Consider the following 23790-nt stretch of genomic DNA (forward strand, 5'->3'; position numbering starts at 1 on the left):
TATAAAATCCTCGGCCCTTACGTCAACATATCATATAGGTTCCTTAGTTTGAAAAATCCCTCTATCATTTTATCATTTTCCTGAAAGCAGTAATAACATTCTTATTTTGTAAACATAATATTTCCTTATCATAATTTCCATGGCAAATATTACTCATGCCACACAAAAGAGATAATAATCTTATTTCTAATATTATACATAAAATCCATATTTCTGATCAACAACATTATTTACAACATAATTCTACAATATACATATTTATCTAAAATTAAATGCTATAAAATAATAATTACATTTTCATGAAATCCTGACTTAATTTATCTCCTTACCTGGCTTTTGAAAAGCCCCTAAAATGGCTAGGCCTGCACCCGCAGGGTTCCCCGTTCAACACCCTAAAAACAATATTGCCCCGAACAAAACTTCAGTATTTCTTCAAATACTACATTTTCTACATCTGTAGGAAAGTCAAATACTAAATAATAAGCCTTACCCTGAATTTGGGATGGATTCCAAGTTAACCCCACCAACAATCTACTCCAGCAGACTTGGAGAGAACTTCCCCAGGAGTAGCGTGGCGGCTTCGGATCGTCGATCCAACGAAGAATGGACCCGGAATCTTAGAGAGAAGGGAGAGGGGACGAATAGGAGAGAGAGGGAGAGAGAGAGAGAGAGAGAGAGAGAGAGAGAGAGAGAGAGAAAAATTATTCACGTAATTTCTGCAGAAAAATCGGGTTTAGGCTATTTATACACCTGCACTAATCGATGAGACACGTCACCTTGTCGACGAGGCCATGAAGGAAATTCGTCCACGAATGCTCATTCCTCGTTAACGAAATTCAGAGCTGAAAAATAGCCCCTCGGTAACTTCTTCTCGATGAGACACATATCCCCGTCGACGAACCCAATAAGCCACTTCGTTGACGAACGCAAGGACCTTCTATAACCCCCTTTACAATTTCCTTTTCCTCCCTCTTTTATTATTTAAATACCATAATTCTTCAGGTCTCTACAATGTATAAATTCTGAACTGATCTAATATTAACTCATGCCACACGATTAAATAAACAAAAACCCCTGTAATAAAATCTGCATGTTTTGATAATAAAAATAATTTATACCCTGTAGAATTCACCCCGGAACACATATATACTGCTGATAAAATTTCTAAAATTCCTAACATAGCATATTTCCCTTACCTATCTGACTGGGAGGCTTGCCTCCAATTCAACTCTCACACCCTCGGCGTACCAACCTCAAAATCCTATAATTACACACACACACACACACACACACAAACATATATATATATATATATATATAAATTCCCTAGAAAATCACCACACACATATTTCCTGAACCTACCTATTCACAATTTCTTAAATATTAATATACCTGGGCTCCTGGAAAAATATATGCTGGGTCCTTAACCCATGCATGCGGGGTCCCAAAAAAACCCTAACCTTGAAGATATAACACCCTAATTTTACTTCACAAAATACCAGTATATTCTCATACAACACCAAACCTAAGTTTAAATAAACCTGGTAATACTAAAAATACCCAAATAATCTTATTACCTTGATTTTGGGATGGTGCTCAAGTTGCCCTAATCAACAATCTATTCCAGCAAACTTGTAAAGAATCTCCCCAGGATCAACGTGGCAGCTTCTGATCATCGAAATGGGGAGAAACGGGGTGAGAAATCTAGAGAGAAGGAGAAAGAGCTGAGTAGGAGAGAGAGAGAACTGAGAGTTTTTTATTTCCTCGCTGAAATGTCATTTTCAACTTTTTATAAACCTCTGGCCACGTGGCCTCGTTGATGAGCCACGACACCTCGTTGACGAGTCCAAGAAGGGAGTTCATCGACGAATACTTAACCCTTGTCAACAAGTTTCAGGCCTTGAAATCAGCCCTATTGGTAAATTCTCGTTGACGAAACACGTGTCTATGTCGACGAGCCGAAGGAGACTATTCATCGATGAATGCTTTACTTTCGTTGACGAGACCTTGTTGAGTCTCCTTTGAGATTTCCTTTTCCCTCTCCTTTCTTTATTATTTAATTTATATAATTATCCGGGTTACTACACTTATGCTTTTCGTAGAATGCCATTTGGATTGTGTAATGCACCTGCACTTTTCAATGTTGCATAATGAGCATTTTTAGTGATATGGTTGAAAATTGCATGGAAATTTTAATGGATGACTTGACAATTTTTGGATCTTCTTTTGATGCATGCTTATTGTATTTAGAGAGAGTGTTGACTTGTTGTGAGGAGAAGGAATTAGTTTTGAATTGGAAAAAATGCCACTTTATGGTATCTTCAGGTATTGTCTTAGGGCATATTTTTCTTCTAGAGGGATAAATGTTGATCAATCTAAGATTAAATTAACTTTTAAGTTGCCTACACCTAGGACAGTAAAGGATGTGAGATCCTTTATTGGTCATGTGGGCTTTTATAGGAGGTTCATACAAAATTTTTCCACTATATCTAGACCACTATATGACCTTCTAACTAAAGGTGCCCCATTTGAGTGGACACAAGCTTGTTACAAGGCCTTTAAAACGCTAATTGGCAAGCTTACCTTAGCACCCATAATTCAGCCACCTGATTGGACTTTACCATTTGAGATCATGTGTGATGCTAGTGATTTTGCCGTTGGTGCTGTTCTTCAACAGCGAAGGGAGGGGAAGCCTTTTGTTATTCACGATGCTAGTAGAACTCCAAATAGTGCTCAGATGAATTACTCCACTACTGAAAAAGAGTTGCTAGTTGTAGTGTTTGCTTTGGATAAGTTTTGCTCACATGATTGGTTCTCCTATTATTATTTTCACAGATCATGCAGCCCTTAAGTACCTTCTTACAAAGAAGGATGCTAAGGCGCGACTAATTCGGTGGATTTTACTTTTGCAAGAATTTGACATCACCATCAAAGACAAAAAATGAGTGGAGAACGTAGTGGCTGACCATCTCTCGAGGCTCACATTTGAGGAAACCTCTAACCACCAGCCAATCAGGGATGATTTCCCCGATGAGCATTTATTTTCTATTACTTCTCTACCATGGTTTGCTCATATTGTGAATTATTTGGCTGCAGGTGAGATACCGATGGATTGGAGCACCTAGGACAAGAGGAAGTTCATGACTGAGGTACATAATTTCTATTGGGATGACCCTTTTGTTTTCAAATACTACCTTGACCAAATTTTAAGGCGTTGCATCCCTGATGAAGAGATTGCTAGCATCTTAGAATTTTGTCATTGCCAAGCTTGTGGGGGCCACTTTTCAATGAAGAAAACCATTACAAAAATTTTGCAGTGTGGATTTTTTTGGCCCTCCTTGTTTAAGGATGCAAACACTTATTCTCGCTCATGTGAAAAGTGTCAAAAGTTAGGAGTTATGTCCTGTCGTAATATGATGCCCTTAAACCCAATTTTAGTGATTGAGTTTTTTGATTGTCGTGGTATTGATTTTATGGGACCATTTCTTCATTCTTTTGGATATCAATATATTATTGTGGCAGTAGATTATGTGTCAAAATGGGTAGAGGCAACATCTTGCAAGAGTAATGATAATAGGACGGTAATTAAATTTCTCAAAGAGAATGTGTTATCTCGATTTGGTACACCACATGCTATCATTAATGACTGGGGTACACATTTTTGCAACCATTCTTTTGAGGCTTTGATGAAAAAATATGGGGTGGTACATAAGATCTCTACTACCTACCACCCCTATACAAGTGGACAAGTAGAACTTGTAAACAGGTAAATTAAGCAAATTTTAGAAAAAACAGTCAACCCGAATCGCAAAGATTGGTCTTTGAGATTAGTTGATGCGCTTTGGGCCTATCGTACAACTTTCAAAACTCCCTTAGGTATGTCACCTTATAGGCTTGTTTTTGGAAAGCCTTGCCACTTACTTGTGGAGCTCGAGCATCGAGCTTATTGGGCTTTCAAGCATTTCAATTTTGACATGAGAGAAGTAGGTAAACTTAGAAAATTTTAGTTGACCGAGTTAGAGGAATTGAGAAATGATGCCTATGTGAACTCTAGAATCTATAAGGCAAAAATGAAAGCATTTCATGATAAAAATATTTTGAGAAAAACATTTAAGCCAAATGATCGAGTGTTCTTATATGATTCTACACTCCATAAGCACCCAGGAAAACTTCGGTCTAGGTGGACAAGCTCTTTTGTAGTGAAGAATGTTTTTGCAAGTAGGACGGTAGAAATAGAGGATCCTAAGGATGGTCGGATCTTTAAAGTAAATGGTCAATGCCTTAAAGTATTAATTGATAGGCAAGTTCGGGAAGTGGAAGAAATTCCACTTGAGGATCCGGTCTATCAACCTTGACCACGCCACGCAGGTATGTTTTTCTTTATTTGTTTTGTTTTGTTTTGTTTGTTTTTTGTTTTCTATTTTTCGTTTTGTTTAGTTAACTTTGCAGGAGTGTACCACATTTTTGGATCTATACTTAATAATTCAGGTGATATCTTTCCCCTTTTTCTTTTATAGTAACATTTCTTTTTTGTTCATAAACATTGAGGACAATGTTCGATTTAGGTTTGGGGGGGGGGGGGGGTGGTGTAGATTCATGCATATCTGTTTACATGAATTTGGCTTGGGTATTTAAGCATGACTGTAGAGTATTTAATTGAGTCAATGGTGCTATCTTAGTTATTTATTTAGGCACTTCAAATTATTTTAAGTGCACGTAAGCTATTGTGGTTTGATGGATGTCAAATGCATACAATCAGAGAACAGTCAAACTTAAGTTGAGACTTAAAACACCTATGAGCAGTTGAGCCATTCTCATTCCTTAGAGAGGATTTATCATATTTGGTGTTATTATTATTATTTTCTATGACATTATTTTGTTGCATGGTCTCATTATTGTTCTTATTTGGTTATCTTTTGGGAATGTCATTATATGGTTTGTGGTATACTTGCTTGATTATACTTAGGAAGTGATAAAGGTCAATATAGGATAAAATTTGAGCCTTTCAAGCCTACCGTGATTTTATCCATTGGAAGCTACTTTGAACCAAAATGTAAGCCTTTTTCTTTGTTAGCCTATATATTTTCGTACCCACTCCATATTAGAGTCAAGCCTGAAAGTAATATTTTCCTACCCTTAATATTTGAGTATTTGCTAGAGGGGATAAATTGTTGATTTGAAAAAGAAAAAAAAAAAAAAAAAGAGAGAGAAAAAGGAATGAGAAATTTATTGAGATGGTTTGTATTGTTGTTTGCAAGCTTCATCAATGAAAAAAAATAATAATAAAGAAGAAGAAATAAATGGGAAGAAGAATGTGTTGAATTGAAAAGAAATCAATCGAAAGAAGAGAGTAAATTGTTGACATATACTCTTTAGCATGAATGAAATCGATCTTCCTAATTATTGATACTTTATTATAATTGATTTTATTTCTTTCCTTATTTCCATGCAAGCTTTATTTCTCATGTCTTTGCAATCAATTTTATGACTGATATGGGTCCTTTATGAGGAGCTTTTCTATTTGGCTGTGATGAGGAATGCCTTGTTTGCTTAATTCCTCTGCCTTTTTTGAGTTTGTACTTTGCTTGGTTAGGTTTTCTCACAAGATGACACTAGACTTAACTTTTTGCACCTTAATCAGGTGAGGTGATAATCACTCATATGTCCTCATCTTCTTTATCTTATTGGAGCCATTGTTTGTTCATGTGTGGCTGATTAAGGTATGACTTATTTGTAGAGTAGTGCGAATGATATTCCTCGTTCTCTTTAAACCATTTTTGTTATATTGCTTGGATGGTCTCATTCTTTTAAAAACATACACAAAAATTACACAAACAATATCACATTTCAAATCCAAACATGTTACTTTTTTTTTTTTTCATCTGCAAGGAATCTTGTACAGTGGGGAAAAAAATGGAAACAAAACAGCAAAAAAAAATAAAAGAAGTAACCAACGTCCCATTGGATTTTTTTTTTTTTTTTTTTAAGAAGGGCGGTACCTCCATTTATTTATTGATAACCCCTCACTTTTGGCGGAGGAATACCGTGATTACAAGACAATCAATGAGAGATAACAAAAGACAAACGTTAAAAATCTCCCAAAGAACAAACCCAACATCCAACCAAAACCGGGTTACAAGTCCAAACAAAACAAAACAAATCATGACCTACAAAACAAATCTCACACAACATAACAAAACAAAATAAGAACAGCAAAAAGATGAGCAAAAATCAAAAGAAAATCAGCTAAACATACCTCATATAAGCCATACCCATCTTCTCTAATTTATACAAACCATTGCTAACTTTAGGGAGTTGACTACTATTTGTAAACAAACTATTCCTCCCTATAGCACCTTGTCGAGTCAAGGCATCTGCTACTTTGTTCCCTTCTCTATACGAATGATTTATCGAAAAATTCACTCTCTTCAATAAACTAATAAGGTGCTCCCAAAAATCTCACAAATACCACAATGAGCACTTCCTGATTCTAATCCAATTAACTACAATATTCAAATCACATTCAATATCGATACAGGTATGATCCAACTGTTTGCAAATCTTTATTCCTTCCAACACAGCTTTCAATTCAGCTTCATTATTTGAATAAGAACCAAAATATTTTGAAAAACCAAATACAAAAGAACTTGTATGGTCTCTAAGGATGTCACCACCACTCGCCGGCCCTGGGTTCTCCAGGCTGCTCCCATTTTAGTTTTAACTTCTCTTGCCTTAATTTTAGTCATTTTATACTTTGCATAGTTTTAATTTTTTATTCACAAACATAAGAATGAAGAATGGAAAAATTGGTCAAGATCCCACATGCACATCAGCTGCCGGACCACGCAGTATTTTTATGGTTTAGATGCTCCCCCACACACGTGACGCCAGGGTCCAGGGAGGGAGAGGAAAGAGAGGGTGGCTGGTGAAGAGAAAGTCAGACCCAAAATGCCTTTTACCAAAATAAAGCGTACAAAAGCAGCTGCAAAGCCTCACCCATTAAAGCAGGGGAGTCTTGGTGCATGTGCTACCTCAACATGCATTCATCTTTCTCTGTCTCTCGGCTCTCTCTCTTTCCATTCAATGTTCTCGATTTCCCTTCCCCCTCTCACGCTCCCCCACCTTCTCACGTTCTCCACTGAACTTAGCCTACAGTTTTATGCAAACCCTGATCACCCACTCTCTGACACGACCACCACTGCTCTATCCTGTTCCTGCCCACAATATTTTTTCTTTTAAAAAAGAAATAACATCAGTATTCTACTATTCTTAATTTCTTTCACCGGAACCTCAGAATCTCTAATGTGCAGCATGTTACTGACAAGGACTCATTTATTAACGAGTCGCCCTTTACAATTAAAGGAGTTCAGCAAATCATCTGAGCTTCATCCAAACTCCAAAGCAAAAGCAACCATCGTCTTCTCCACAATGTTCTGGTTTCCCAAGCACTTTCTTTCTTTTCAGTGGCCAGTTTTGATGTAAATCCTCCTCCGCTATCGCATCTTCAGTCTGTATGGGGAAGAAGGGAGGAGGTACCTCATGGTTAACTGCTGTGAAGAGGGCTTTCAGATCTCCTACCAAAGAGACTGACAAGAGAAGTAACAGAAGGAGAGAAGAGAATGATCAAGAAGAGGATGAAGAGAAGGTTTGTGCTTTTCATCTTTAAAAGTTATTGTCTCTGTTTTCAATTTTTTTTTTTTTTTTGGTTTTTTTTTCCCCCTGAATGGGCGGATCTCTATAATGGAAGCGTACGTTTTCTCGCTCTTGCGCAGAAGAGAGAGAAGCGAAGATGGATTTTCCGAAAACCCTCCAATCTAGAGGTGACGACGCTGCCGAAGAATGTCACTGCTGTTGGCACCAGCGGTGGTGCTGCTTCGGAGAACCATGTTCCCGCAGCCGCTGTCAAGGCTGCGGAGAAAGGGCATTCCATTGCATTCGCCGTCGCGACCGCCGCCGCTGCGGTGGCCGCAGCACAGGAAGCTGTGGAGGTGGCCCGGCTCACGGGGCCTTCTACGTACGCCAGGGCGTATTACGCTGCCATTGTTATCCAGACAGCTTTCAGAGGGTATCTGGTAAATATAACGTCGTTGTTTAGTTTCCATTTTGGAATTAGTTTCATTTTCTTGTTTCCGGAAGCACTGCCAAAATTACATATACTTTTGGTCTAGTTCTTGAAAACTAATCGAAATATTTGAAAAATCCTAATCAAATGAGCTAAGAACAGTGTATGCTTAGGCTAACATTTTAGAAGTTCGTCGGTGTCGAATAATGAAAAAAGTGTAGACAGTTGAGGTTGGCAGTTCGAAGATAACTTCCAAAATTCTGGCCAGAACAGGGGAAGATCATTTTTAGGTTTGATTGATATTTTTTTTGAGAAATTAAAGATGGTGAAACATTTGAAGGCAAGGAGAGCTCTTCGTGCGCTGAAAGGGCTGGTGAAGCTGCAAGCTTTGGTAAGAGGTCACAATGTTAGAAAGCAGGCGAAGATGACCCTGCGATGCATGCAAGCTCTGGTTCGAGTGCAGGCTCGGGTGCTGGATCAACGCTTGAGGCTGTCGCACGAAGGCAGCAGAAAGTCCACTTGTAGCATATGGGAGTCGAGATATCTTCAGGAAATTGCCGAGAGGAAGTCCCTTGTGAGTGTTCAAATAATCTCTTATTCTGTCTCTGTTTTTTTAAAGCAAAATGAACTTCAAAATGCCATTGGAGTACTGGTTGGTCTAAATTCAATCTCTCTGTTTTACACAGTCGAGAGATGGAGGCAGCCTCCCAGACGATTGGGATGATCGCCCCCACACAATTGAAGAAGTTAAAGCAATGTTGCAAAGCAGAAGGGAAGCTGCTTTCAAAGGGGAGAAGAACTTATTTCACCCACTCTCTCAACAGCAGGTTCTTCTTCTCTCTCTCTCTCTCTCTCTCCGCTGATTGATGTTCTGATAATTGATGTAATTTTTTGGTTACCCTTTTCAAAGATGAGGAAAAGTGGAAACTCATCAATGGGCAACGAAGACGAACAGGAAGAACAGCCCTGCAGGTGGCTAGAAGGGTACTGGAGGGCCACAAACACAAAGCCATGGGAAGGCAGGGGAAGAACTTCCACCTATCAAAGACTAGACCCCATCATCAAAACCGTGGAAATCGACACCTCCCAACCTTACTCCTATTTACCCACAAACTACCGAAGATCAAATCAATGCCACCACTACCAAAGGCCCACTTCATTCTCCGCCCTATCTCCTCTCCACAGAGCCCACCGCTGCCCCGTCACGCCCTCCCCCTCCAAACCAAAGCCTGTCCAAGTCCACTCCGCCAGCCCCCGCTGCGGAACCAACGATGGAAGCTACCGCACCGCCCAAACCCCCAGCTTAAGGTCCAATTACTACTACAACGGTGGGTTCCACCACCACCCGAGGGGTCCGATCACGACCGCATCATTGCCCAATTACATGGCGGCGACGGAGTCGGCGAAGGCCAGGGTCCGGTCGCAGAGCGCGCCGAGGCAGCGGCCCTCGACGCCGGAGAGGGAGCGCGGCGGGTCGGTGAAGAAGCGCCTATCGTTTCCGGCGCCAGACGCGTACGGCGGCGGAACGGGGTACGGAGGTTACGGATACAGTTTGAGGAGTCCGAGCTTTAAGAGTGCGGTGAGCGGCCGCGGAGGGGGAGGGCATTTGGGGATGGAACAGCAGTCCAACTATTCTTCTTGCTGCACGGAGAGCCTTGGGGGTGAGATTTCTCCTTCTTCGACGGGTGACATTAGAAAGTGGTTTAGGTGATTTATATATATAAATTATGAATGTGCTAAGAAGTTTGGATCTTTTGGCGTAATTGGAGATCTTGGGCTTGATTGGTTTAGGATAATTAGGATATTCACTATGCAGTTGAATGGATGATTCAGATTCTAACTAGTATCTATTTTTTCTCCCCCTAATTTTCTATCCTGCATTTCTTGATCTTGCTTCTTAAGAAAACTTTTTCCGACCAAAGAGAAAAGAGGAAGAGAGAATCGGAACCATGTGATCTGTAAAAGTATCTCAGTGATGTTTCCTGATCTTGTCTCCACACTAAATGCACTGAACTCCCGGTTCCGACGGCCCTACGAATTATGATGTCTAATGTTATTCACTTTAGGTTTAGGGCTAAAAAACAATAACCTCACAATCCGTTTTGGCCTTTTGGGGAAAGGAAAATCTTAGGGCCATTTAGTGAAAATAATTTTTATTTTTTGTTTTAGTTTTTTTAAAGAATTACAAAAAATATAATTATTTTTTGAACTTTTTACTCTATTTGTTAAAAATTATGAAAAATAAGAAAAAAAGAATTTGACGCCATTTACCTGTGAAAATAATTTTTTATTTTTTATTTTTTGAAATACAAGAATGCTACACTATTTTAAATTTTTTACCTTTATATAGAAAAGTTGAAAATTAGTTTTTTATTATTTTTTAAATTATTGATTTCTTATACGGAGTATGGAATTTAGTATTAGTTTTGGATTTGTGTGGAATATAACAAAATATAGTATTAAATTAGATTATGTTTTTCTCAAATTCATACAAAACAAAATTTAAGTATCAAAATATTTTATTCCAAATATTTCCTTATATATTTTTTAATTTTTTTTAAAAATATTTTATTATTATTATTTTAAAATATAGAAATAAAAAATTATTTTGCATAATTAAATACTCTTTATTTTTTATTTTTTACTTTTTTAATGTAGTGCTAGAAAACTAAATATATAGGGTTTGTTTAGCCATAGAAAATACTTTTCATTCTCTATTTTTTTAGTTTTCTAAATACTTATAAAAATTTTAGCTTACTTTTACTTTTCTAAGATTTGTATTAAAAGGATAAAAAAGTAAAATGCTTTTTTTTTTTTAATTATAAAAAATAATTTTGTATTTTTTTTATTTTTAATTTAGAAATAATTACAAAGAAATTGTTTTTGAATTTTCTAAAAATTATACAGGGCAATACTTGAGATTTATGGATTTTAGAATTTAATTTTGGGCTTGAGTATATTTAGAAGAAACTCAATCTATAATCCTTAGAAATCAAAATTCAAGATCCAAAATTCATGCTCATATGTATGTCGGTAGTGAAAACTAAGGTGTAATAGGAGGGTGAATTGGGTTTTTAAAAATTTATTTTAAACTTTTTTCTCAAATTCACAACCTTTAGTAAATTCAGCAAACACACAAGAGTTGTTTAATTTTAATTCTTAATTTGATCAACCCAAAATTCAATATCAATACAATTCAATGACAATCAACCAACCAAACAATCAATTAATCAACTAATCAAAATACCAATGTATAAACTACAACACTTTGCAATATTCAGCATTTGCAAAAGCTCAAAGTAGAGTTTGAATGAAAGTCTTGTATTAATTTTGATTAAAGTTTTGTTTAAAATTTTGTTTGCTTCATTTTAACTAAGGTTTCTGCAAATGATTAATCAACGTACTTCCTTTAAGGTTTTCGCAAAAGATTAATCAACGTACTCTCTTAAATTAAAAATCTTCTCAATCTCAGCCTTTAGCTTCTTGCACTTAAATACTGTTAGCCTAACAAGGCTTTTACTTCTTGTTTTGATGGTAACAAATGAAGGAAATGTTTAATATCATTGTGTGTTCAAGTAATGATGTTTTCAAGAAACTTAAAAAGTCAAAATCAACAAAATTTTGAAAGATCACCAACAAGCTCAAAGGTGTATAATGTATCATGAAATGATCAAAAAGGGAAGCTTAAAGATAATTGAAGATGGAATGAACGCAAAGCTCAAAGGTAACCATGAAGTTTTTAAAGAACAAGAAGTGTTTATATTTTTAGGAAATCTTCATGTAAGTACTTCAAAGGTAAAAATATCTTTGTGAATGAAATGAAGCTCATTAGGGGATATAAATGGACTTGGAGACTTTATTTTAAAACCTTGAAAAATAGTTTTCAAAAGTAAGAAAGCAAGAAAACCAAAAATCTTCGAAAAAGAGAGAAGAAAAGAATTTTTTTATTGTTCAGGAGACTGAGGATTTATTGAAAGAAATCAGAACAGGCCATGTTGCTTCAGGCGCCTGACCTTGTATCTTCTGGCTCCTCAACCCACTTCAGGTGACTGAGGTTGCACCTCAGGCAACCAAAGTTCGGCAACAGCCAGATTTTTCAAACTTCTTGATTTCAAATTTAATTTGCTTGCGCCCTAATCTTTTTATAAACTTGGGAGGCACTCCAAGTAAACTTAGGCAACATGAATGAGAGTGTTTCTAAGCCTATAAATACATGGTTTATGAAAATCAAACCTAACAAGCATTGAACAATCTTTCAAAAGCTCACTCAAAGATATCTTGCTATATGCTCTAAGCTCTGATTTGCTGCGAATTTCTTGAGAAATCTCTGAGCTTTTTGCATCTTCTCAGAGGCATATGATTTGAGTTCTTGATTTTTATCAAGAGACCGATGATATTTACATTGAGCTTCTTGCTTCATTCCTTTTGTATTTTTAAATTGAAGTATATTAGTTTTTAAATTGTACTAATCAACTCTATTTGAGAGCATTCTTTGTACACATCTATTTGATTTGTATCTTGTAGATATTGACGGTTCAAGGTTATTTGGTTCATTGGTTAAGCGTGGGGATATCACTTAGAGAGGCGAGCTCAGCTTAATTGAAGGAGTGACCAAATGAGGGTATATCGTTTGAAGAGGCGGGCTTTAGCCTATTGAAGGAGTGTGTAATTAGTTTTGTACCATTTGGTAAAAGAACTAATTTTAGTGAATCCTTTGGTGGTTTGCCAAAGGCGAGGACGTAGGCTGGGTATAAGCTGAACCTCCTAAAAATCCCGATCTCACTCTCTCTTTCCCTTACTTTTTATTTTTAGCACATATAAATTGCGTGGATGGTTTAATTGGTAATCATATATGCTACGTATATGTGGAAATCAAGTAAACTTAAAGTTTAATTTTGATTTAGGTTACAGAAATCGAAAGGAAGTACGTTGGTTAAACCATACTTTGCGGAAACCTTACGGGAGTACGTTACTTGGTTAACATCCTAAAGATAAATTGACTAAGAGTTTATTTGAATTCTGAATTTTGGGAAGAGTGTGAATGTTTTTGTTAAATATTAAATTGAGAAACAAATTACATTCTCTATTGGGCTTGAATCAAACTTTCATATTTTCAGGGCTGTGAATAAACAAGAGCTGGAATCTTGTTTCTTATATATCTTGGTTTGAATATTGTGTTTTGGATAATTGGTTTGGTTGATTGATTGGTTACTTGATTATTTAAATAGTTATATTGTTGATTGTATAAAAGAAACTAAGTTCTTGTGTGATTGATAAATTAAACAAACAAGTCAAGAATTGGTTGAAAGAAATAAAAGAGGTTAAGAAGTCTTAAAATGAATTAAGAAAAACTTTTTAAAATCCAATTCACCCCCCTTATTGGGACTACATCTTAGTTTTCAATTGATATCAAAGAGGGGTTATAACAAATCTTAATTAGTAGCTATAAAAAGATCTTAATGGCTCACATAGGCGTAGCTCCCTTTGGAGAGGGACAATCTTCAACTATACCTTCTATCTTTTGTGGACATAACTACACTTTAAAAAAAAAAAAAAAAATTCAAATCTATCTTCAAACTATGAATTGGAAATCTTGGGAGGTTGTCACAGATGGTGACCTAATTCCCCTTAAACTAGTAGATGGAAAACAAATTCCTAAGGAGAAAAATGATATGACAGACTTAGATCATTAGATGTTGTAAGTTAATTCTAGTGCTATGAATGTTTTGTATTGTGCTTTAGATGCTAATTAATTTAATAGAGTAATGACTTGCAAAACGGCTAAGGAAATATGGGATAAGCTAGAAGTCACTTACAAAGGCACTATAAATGTCATGGATAATAGGATTGATATGCTTAGAAGTGAATATGAAGCTTTTAAGATGAATCCAGATGAATCTATAACTAGCATGTACACTAGGTTCACTCACATAATAAATTCCCTAAATGCTTTAGGAAAAACCTACACTACTTATGAGATGATAGAAAAAATTCTTAAAGGGCTGCCACCTATATGGGAACCAAAGACCACTACAATAACTGAAGGTAGGAACCTTAAAACCATTTCTTTAGATGAACTTATAAGTTTTCTCCTCACATATGAAATGACAATGAATGAAAGGAGTGAAAAAACCAAAGCCCAAGAATCAATAGCCTTTAAAACCTCAAAAGAAAACTTTGGTAGTGAAGAAGAAATGGATGAAGATGAACTAGCCTTCATATCTAAGAAACTTGCAAAAATACTTAGAAGGAAAAACAAATTCAAAAGAAGAAACCAAGATTCCGAATCAGAAGAAGAAGAAATTAGCAAAAAGAAATCTAAAAATAAACCCCCACACGTTATAATTGCAACAAAGTTGGACATATAAAACTGGAATGTCCACTGCTAAAGAAAGAGTCAAAGAAGAAAAAGAAAAGGCCATGAAAGCCACTACTTGGGACAATATGTGTACAAGTTGTTCAAAATATGAATCAAGTGGTCAAGAGGTTGCTTATACTCGTTTTATGGCATGGGATGATGAGGAAGGCTCCTCATCCAAATCTTTAACTAATTCTTGTTGTGATTCTTCAAATGAATCCAATAATGAGTTTGAATGCCCTACATTTACCCAATCTTGGATACTTCAACAAGGTTTTACACTGGAAGAATTTTTACCATTGATCATGGAGAATGAACCTACCTATTTTGGACATCCACCACTATATAAGCAACTTAACCTGAAAGCTCAAATCCTCCAAAAGATTATCACCAATAACCTTCTACGACAAGCCGGATCATATGGCCATCTCTCATATATAGACTGCTTTGTATTGTGGTGTATGTTAAAGGGAAATAAGCTCGATTTAGCTAGCCTTATTATGAAATGGATGTGGGCTAAGATGGATGCCACTTGAGTCACTCTTCCATATGGGGGGAGCTCTTAATATGATTTTTGCGTATAAGAATATCTCTACTTCATCAGATTTTTTCATCCAAAGGACTAGGTATGACCTCTTTACCTCCACGACCCTAAAATAGATGGGATATGAAAAACATAATTAGGAGTGGTTCTTAAAAGAAGGTAGACAACGAAGAGCGGCAACTACACCTTCTCCTACACCTCAAGCTCAGTCACAAGGACTCGCAACTGAAGCTCCTTCTTGGTTCATACCATTCTATAATGAATTCACTTCCTTCAGCCGAGATATGCATGATGGTCTTAAGTCTCTACAGGATAACTTCTCTTCCTTAGATCAGCGTCTTAGGCGCATTGAGCATATACGAGGTAGTTCTTCTCATGGTGATCCTATGGACACTAGCTCCATACCCCGTAGCGATGACTCATTGGCAGAAGCATCTGAAGAAGATAAAGATGGAAATGAAGAAGAAGAAGCGTATGTTGGCAATGAAGAATTTGAAGATGATGGTGATAATGAGAATGAAGATGAAAAAGAAGAGGAAGAAGATGATGCAAGTGATCCCTCTAATGGTGCTGACAATGACGGACATGATGATTAAGTTTCTTAGCTTTTAAGATGTAAACTCAAACACAACTCTTTTTGTGATGCATTGTACTACTGTAGGTCACATCTTAGTGATGTGTTTTTGTTTGTACTACTTATGACTCTTTTACCATGATGTATATCTATATAATTCTTTGCTCTTTGTATTACCATTTTGTATCCCTTTTTGCATGATGTCAAAGGGGGAGAGATGGTTTAGAGAGCAAAAATATATGAATGGTTTAGAGAAATGGAAAATACTGAGCTAAATGTTGAAAATGCAATTTTCTATGAATGTTGACTATATGAAATATATGAGTTATGAATGTTGACTATATATTTGAGCTATGCAAATGCCATGATAAATATATTGATAAATATACAATATTATAATATATTATAAGGATTTGCAAATTCCTTGTTAAGTTTTGGATTACTTTATAAAACATTACTTGAATCTATGCTTACTGTAAGGGGGAGCGTTCTAAAAGTTTTTCTCACTTTTTGCTCCTTATTTGTCATCATCAAAAAATGGGAGATTGTTAGCCTAACAAGGCTTTCACTACTTCTTTTGATGGTAACAAATGAAGGAAAGGTTTAATTTCATTGTGTGTTCAAGTAATGATGTTTTCAGGAAACTTAAAAAGCCAAAACCAACAAAGCTTCAAAAGATCACCAACAAGCTCAAAGGTGTATGATGTATCATGAAGTGATAAAAAAGGGAAGCTTAAAGACAGTTGAAGATGGAATGAACTCAAAGCTCAAAGATAACCATGAAGTTTTCAAAGAACAAGAAGTGTTTATATTTTTAGGAAATCTTCATGTAAGTACTTCAAAGGTAAAAATGTCATTGTGAATGAAATGAAGCTCATTAGGAGATATAAATGGACTTAGAGACTTTATTTTAAAACCTTTGGAAAATATTTTTCAAAAGTAAGAAAGCAAGAAAACCAAACATCTTTGAAAAAGAGAGAAGAAAATAATTTTTTTACTGTTCAGGCAACTAAGGTTTTACCCTCAGGCGACTGGGGATTTATTGAAAGAAATCAGAATAAGCAGTGTCGCTTCAGGCGCCTGACCCTATATCTTCAGGCTCCTGAACGCACTTCAGGTGACTGAGGTTGCACCTCATGCAACCAAAGTTCGGCAACGGCTAAATTTTTCAAACTTCTTGATTTCAAATTTAATTTGCTTGCGTCCTAATCTTTTTAGAAACTTGGGGGGCACTCCAAGTAAACTTAGGCAGCATGAATGAGAGTGTTTCTAAGCCTATTGATACATGGTTTATGAAAATCAAACCTAAAAAGCATTGAACAATCTTTCAAAAGCTTTCTCACTTAAAGCTATCTTGCTATTTGCTCTAAACTCTGAATTGCTGCAAATTTCTTGGGAAATCTCTGAGCTTTTTACATCTTCTCAGAGGCATATGATTTGAGTTCTTGATTCTTATCAAGAGAAGTAAACCGGTGATATTTACATTGAGCTTCTTGCTTCATTCCTTTGGTATTTTTAAATTGAAGTATATTAGTTTTTAAATTGTACTAATCAGCTCTATTTGAGAGCATTCTTTGTACACATTTATTTGATTTGTATCTTGTAGATATTGATGGTTCAAGGTTATTTGGATCATTGGCTAAGCGTAGGGATATCGCTTAGAGAGGCTAACTCTAGCCTAATTGAAGGAGTGAAAGAACGAAGGTACATCGTTTGGAAAGGCGGGCTCTAGTCTACTGAAGGAGTGTGTAATCGGTGTTGTTCTGCCCGGTAAAAGGAACTAATTTTAGTGAATCCTTTGGTGGTTTTCCAAAGGCGAGGACGTAGGCTGGGTATAAGCCAAACCTCTCACTCTTTCTTTCCCTTACTCTTTACTTTTAGCACATATAAATTGCGTGGATGGTTTAATTGGTAATCATATATGCTACGTATATGTGGAAATCAAGTAAACTTAAAGTTTAATTTTGATTTAGGTTACGGAAATCGAAAGGAAGTACGTTGGTTAAACCATACTTTGTGAAAACCTTACGGGAGTACGTTACTTGGTTAACATCCTAAAGATAAATTGACTAAGAGTTTATTTGAATTCTGAATTTTGGGAAGAGTGTGAATGTTTTTGTTAAATATTAAATTGAGAAACAAATTACATTCTCTACAGGGCTTGAATCAAACTTTCATATTTTCAGGGTTGCGAATAAACAAGAGTTGGAATCTTTTATCTTATATGTCTTTGTTTGAATATTTTGATTTGGATAATTGGTTTGGTTGATTTATTGGTTACTTGATTGTTTAAATAGTTGTGTTGTTGATTGTATAAAAGAAACAAGTTCTTGTGTGATTGAAAAATTAAACAAACAAGTTAAGAATTGGTTAAAAGAAATAAAAGAGGTTGAGAAGTCTTAAAAGGAATTAAGAGAAATTTTTTAAAATCCAATTCACCCCCCTTTTGGGACTACATCTTATTTTTCAAATACACACCACACAATTTATATATATAGAAATTTAAAGAGAAAGGGTAGAGAGTGAGACCAGGATTTTTACGAGATTTGGCTTATACCCAACCTAAGTCCTTGCCTTAGGCAAGACCACCTAAGGATTCCACTATATCATTCCTTTCCGGGCGGAACAAACCGTTTACAATCCCTCCTTTAGGGGGGAGCCCCCTCTCCAAGCGGTACCCTGTTGACCTTATAGGTTATATCCCATTTTGATTTTGATAAATACCTTGGTATTTAATGTTTGTCAAGTTTGTGTGTAGGATCAGTCTTGCATGTATTGGAAAAATCACATGGCGTTGTATGGAGACTTGAAGGGAAATGAAGACCCAAAATGTTTAACACTTTTATTTTATATTCATTTTTATTTGGGTCTGTAATATCAATGCAAGGTCTATAATAATTAATGCATGTCATGCATAATAGGACTATAAGCTCGGTAAGGACCATAGGAAAAAGTCAAAGACCTTAGAAAAGGTCGACCAATGCTAGGTTTTTAGGGTAAATTAAAAAGGTCTAGACCATAGATAGACCCTAGGTCCCTGCACAGAAATTATGAACAAAATTAGGACCAAAAATTAAAATTTGTAAGGGCTTTAGGCGATCGAACCTTGGTATTAAAAACGCCTCAGTTGAACAAACGTGTGAAAAGTAAAAATGTTGACTGAGGGTCGGGCAACCAAACCAAAATGAACTAAACATTCCCAGTCGACCAAACATTTATTGACTGAATTTTTCATATGCCCCCGATGCCCGAACTTCACGTTCATTTTCTCATCGGGTGACCGAATTGGCTAGTTCGGTAGACCAAACTATGTGTCAGGTGACCGAACCTCAAGCAATTTGGAAAATTGCCTCAACCAGCCACCCGAACCTGCTACCGGGCACCTAAACTTTAAAAATGCACTTTTCTTCATGTGTCAATTCAGGCGACCGAACCCAAGGTACAGGCGACCAAAACTCTTGGGTTGGCCTATTTTTACCATGGTTATTAAGGTTAAAATCAGGTTATTAGGGTTAAACATCTCTTAAAACAATTTCAAAAATGCCCTATATGTCCCAACAGTCAAAATTTTAAGGGTGTCTATATATATGAGTTTATTTGCACAAATTAAGTCAAGATTAGTGTTGGAATTGGTGTGATCCCAAGAGGGGGGTGAATTAGGTTTTAAAAATATTTTCTGCTAATTTAAATATTTCGCCGATTCACCACATACCATATCCCATTCAATGTACACGCATGTTTGTAAAATAATTTTAACAGTGAAAGTAAACATACTCATGCGCAGTATATCTTATTTAAATCAAATGTGTGCATGCAAATAATTATGACATTAAACAAACATTCATACACATGCTGAAATTTAAGTGCAAGAATTTAAATAAGATTGAGAGAGAATGATACACAAAAACGAGGTTCGACCAATACTGCTTATGTTCTAGCCTTGGGCATACCCCCCAGGATTCCACTATCCCTGCTCACTTAAACGGGTGGAGGAGAAGTTGTTTACATCCTACAATACAAACATTTTTGTGCATATAATAATGCTTCTGAAATACAAGCAGAAATGTACACAATAAAGCTCAAATATATGCACTCCAATATGATATGATTTATGCTTAGTAGAGTAAGAGTGCTTAAATATATTTAAACTCTAATAAGAAATTTTATCCAAAAATATATTTCAGTAATAATATAGGAGAACCTAGGGTTTTGCTCTTCCAATAATTTTTGCACAAATAATATATATATATATATATATATATATATATAAATGAGAAATATGTTCTCCAACAAAGATTTTTGCAAATAAAAGTGATTGGAAAATCTAGGAGTTAAGCTCAAAAATATTTGTGTTATGAATACAAAAATGCCCAAACAAAATACTCTCTTAAAAATGATTTACAAAAATAAATGAAAGAGAGTTTGGAGAGTATGAAAAATTTGACCCCAAAATGATTTTTCAAGTAAAATAATATGTGAGAGGACTATGATTAGGAAAAAGATTTGAGAAAATATCTTGGCTTATGAAGGGGTATATATAGAGTTTCTGAAAATTATGATTATTGGAGACATGCTAGGTTTTTTCTAAATTGTTTAATTAAAAATTAATTACATTTAATCCCTTAAAAAATTCGGAACCCGGGAGGTTCAGTCGACCACTTTTGTGGTTCGATCAACCGTGATGCCAAGTTTAGTTGACTAGGATGAATTTGAATTGAGTGTTCGGTCGACCATTCTTAAGGCGATTTTAGAACCTCCACGATTCGGTCAACCAGACTGAGTTTGGTTGATCGAACTTTATGAACTTCGGTCAACCAAGTTCTTCTGAACTTGGTGGTTCGATTAACTAGGGCGTTGAAATCTCCCCATGTGTCAGTTCGGTCGACCAGAGCATTGCAACTCATGTTAAGGTCGATTGTTCGAAGGGTCAAACTATTGACCCGGTGGAGGTTCGGTCAACTGAAGAGTTCTATATGTAGAAGTTCGGTTGACCGAACATGCCCTTTTTGTGCATTTCAGTATTTTTTCTCTTATCAAGTTACCCCTATTCAAATGATAATCAACACTACGATTATGGGGGCTATTTTCATGCAATATTGTGGGTCCTGAGGTCAGTTTAAGTCTTTTGAGCATATACCATAAAAAAATCCGACATTAGTCCCTAAGGTCTTGTGGCTCCCTATGGTTAGTCTATGGTCATCACTGAGCTTTTGTCCATATCATGCATGCAATGTATTATTACAGACCAAATTAAAAATTAAATGCAATACAATTGCTAAACAAGTGTCTTCTTCTTTGCTCTTTTGTATTTCATGGAAAACGCCAGTTGATGTGAACTTTCTAGCTTCAATCTTCCTCTTCTGTGTGTGCATTCTGAATTATAAACGTGTTAAAACACTAGGCACACACATAAGATATATGTGCTTTGTCAGCATCAAAATAGAAATCGGACTCAAAAAGTCAACAATTAAGAATTTGGATTAAGAAAAATCCTCTGAATTTTTGAGAGCCTTTTCTTCACATACTAAGCCAAATACTCTTCCACTGATCTTTCTATTGCAAAATCCTTTTGAGTGAGAGTATTCTAAGTGCCTACACTCCCTACTATTGCTTAAACTCTTATTGCTTTGATTGCTTGATTGATTTTTTATTGAAAGTTTAGTTAAAAGTTTTTCCCCCGATTTAATTAATAAATCCATTGTGTGGGAAAACTTGTTAGCTTGTGAGTCTTAGCATTCGTATTGCAAGACTCCTAAACTTGTCTTGTGATTTATGAAGTAAAAATCTTTTTGACAAGCTAGTGCTACAAAATATCTATTGTACTTAATATTTTTTAAATCATTTTTTGAGATATTTGATCATATTATTGGAAATTTTTGAAATCCTACTTGTGATTGATATATATATATTGTTTCAAAAATAGTTTGATAATACACTCCTGCACTTGATTGCTTATTGACATTACATTGAGTATTATATCACATAGTTGCACTAAACTTACAGTTCTCATCCATTCGAAGTGCATTAGTTATTACTTATGCGTATTAGTACAAATATGCTTGTATTATAAGCAACTTTATTTGTGCGCAAAATTTGAGCTGATTGATTGTATTCTGGGCATGAGCTTGAAGAGGGTATACTCTGCCCTATTAAGGAGTGTGTTGTAAAGGTTGGTGTCAGCCTTGTGAATTTGGCCTAGGGCCTTCTCTGCCCCGCAAGGAGAGTGTATAAAGGTTGAGGTTAGCCCTGCTTTAATTTAACATGGCTGTAAATGGTGCCACTCCACCTGTTACATGAGTCGTAGTGGAATCCTTGGGTTTGCAAGCCAAGGCGGGGACGTAGGCACAGTTGGCCGAACCCCGATAACATTTCTTATGCCTACTTTTAATTTCCGCATTTAAATTCCAGCATTTGAATGTTTATGTTGTACTATTGAGAATTATTGGGTTTATTATTATCTAGAAAGACCCTAGGTTTGTGTAATACTACCATTGATCTGGATAGTCAAACCTAGGATGAAATTTTTAAATACCCAATTCACCCTCCTTTTTGGGAATACACCAATTTCAACATACCACACACTCAGTACAATGATCCAACCAACCTTGAACTATCAAAAAACTACAAGAACAAGAACAAATTCTTGGTGTACAAAGACACTCTCAAAACATTGCTGGTTAGCACAAGTTAGAGCACTAATATACTTCAAATCAAATATCAAATAAAGAAGATATGAAGCTCAAGAAAATTTATCATTGGAGATTCGTTCTTAGAATTTTGCAATGCACTAGAAAATCAAGAACCGTAGGCTTTTGATCAGTAGAATATCAGTAGTATTCTTCATCAAGAGTTTGAACAAGAGAGAACTTTAGGAGAGTTTTCAATATGAATGCTTGAATGCTGATTGTATTGCTTGGTGTGTAAAAATCCTTGGGTTTAGGGAGTATTTATAGAGTTTTAGAAAGTAATTTCTTATTTCCCACGTCGCTTGGAGTGTTTCCCAAGTTTTTACAACATTTAGAATATTTCAAAAACTTATTTTTAGAAATTTCTTGTTGCTATTTAAAATTTGAAATTTCTGTATGTCAGTTGACTAGGTCAGTTGATTGGGCCTATTCTGTTTGGGGTCAGTCGGCTGGGTCAGTCGACTGAGTTTATTTTGTCTGAGCAGAAAATTAGAATTAAAAATGTCAGTTGGCTACGCTTGTTGTGTCAGTTGGTTGAGCTGTCAAATTTTCACAATTTTCAATTCTTCAATACTTTGAACCTTTAATTTTTGAAAAACTCAAATGTAACTTTAAAAAATCATTTTTCGGGGTTTTCAAAAATTGGTCTCTAAGTCTATAATGTCCCCTAAAGAGCTTTATATATCCATATTGATATTGAATGAAGTACTTACATGAGACTTCTTAAACTTAAATGCTCTAAGCACTAAGTCTTCATGCTTTTCCATTTCTTTGAGTCCATCTTGATTTCATCTCTCAATATGCTTCAAGCTTCATTAGTGTTGTCTATGGGTTAATATTCATGGAGCTTTCGTCTCTCTTTAACTCCGAGCTTCAATATCCGGTAAGCTTTCATTTGATTGTCTTTGGTGTATAAGCCTTCTCCTTTGATAAGCCTTGTGAGCATTGTAAACACTCAATCTTGAACTTATATGTTTGTTTCATGAAACAATTGTCAATTTAACCAAAACATGTTAAATTCCCTTGATTTGTTATCATCAAAATAAGATTCGTAAGCCTTACTAAGTCAACAATCTCCCCTTTTTTGATGATGACAAATAAGGAGGAAAAAAAATGAGTGAACCTTGATAAGCCCCCCCCCCTACAATAAGCATACTTGTAACAATGTTTGAAAAACAATTATATATATCAAGATAAAAAAAAATCATATCATATCAATAGGTCAACAATATATCTCAATGTTATATTCATTTTTGCTCCAAGACTTTTCTCCCCTTTTTGACATCAATAAAAAAGTATCAAAGTAAAGTCAAATGCAGACACTTGAAAGCACAAAATAGATAATCATATTCATCCAGATGCATATAAAAATGTCAACAAAAACAATCGGGAGATATAAAACAAATAAAACATAGAAACATAGTATCATGAAAATGAGATTCCAAGCATAAAGAGCAATAAAAGATCAATCATATGCAGCATTATCATCATCATTAGCTACATCTTCTTCATCTTCTCCAGTGCCTTCATCATCACCTTCTTCCTCTTATTCAGTTGTGTCTTCTT

At 35.7% G+C, this 23790-nt stretch overlaps 1 protein-coding gene across 1 annotated transcript; it reads left to right on the forward strand.

The window, feature by feature from the left end:
• The first annotated feature begins 7001 nt into the window (after nucleotides 1–7001).
• LOC131166853 (protein IQ-DOMAIN 17-like) lies at nucleotides 7002–9905 on the forward strand. The gene is made up of 5 exons (XM_058125454.1): nucleotides 7002–7645; nucleotides 7773–8072; nucleotides 8403–8636; nucleotides 8749–8889; nucleotides 8973–9905. Exons 1-5 carry the CDS (start codon nucleotides 7514–7516, stop codon nucleotides 9771–9773), a joined length of 1608 nt encoding a protein of 535 aa, XP_057981437.1. The 5' UTR covers nucleotides 7002–7513; the 3' UTR covers nucleotides 9774–9905.
• Nucleotides 9906–23790: the final 13885 nt, after the last annotated feature.

The sequence above is a fragment of the Malania oleifera genome, chromosome 10 (assembly GCF_029873635.1).
Source record: "Malania oleifera isolate guangnan ecotype guangnan chromosome 10, ASM2987363v1, whole genome shotgun sequence".
Classification (NCBI taxonomy): Eukaryota; Viridiplantae; Streptophyta; class Magnoliopsida; order Santalales; family Ximeniaceae; genus Malania; species Malania oleifera.

Bases quoted from the DNA above. Each gene is read 5' to 3' on its own strand.
- LOC131166853 (XM_058125454.1), top strand. From the start codon at position 7,514: ATGGGGAAGAAGGGAGGAGGTACCTCATGGTTAACTGCTGTGAAGAGG. The intron at 8,637-8,748 runs GTGAGTGTTCAA...TGTTTTACACAG, and splicing joins TTGCCGAGAGGAAGTCCCTT to TCGAGAGATGGAGGCAGCCT. The intron at 8,890-8,972 runs GTTCTTCTTCTC...CCCTTTTCAAAG, and splicing joins ACCCACTCTCTCAACAGCAG to ATGAGGAAAAGTGGAAACTC.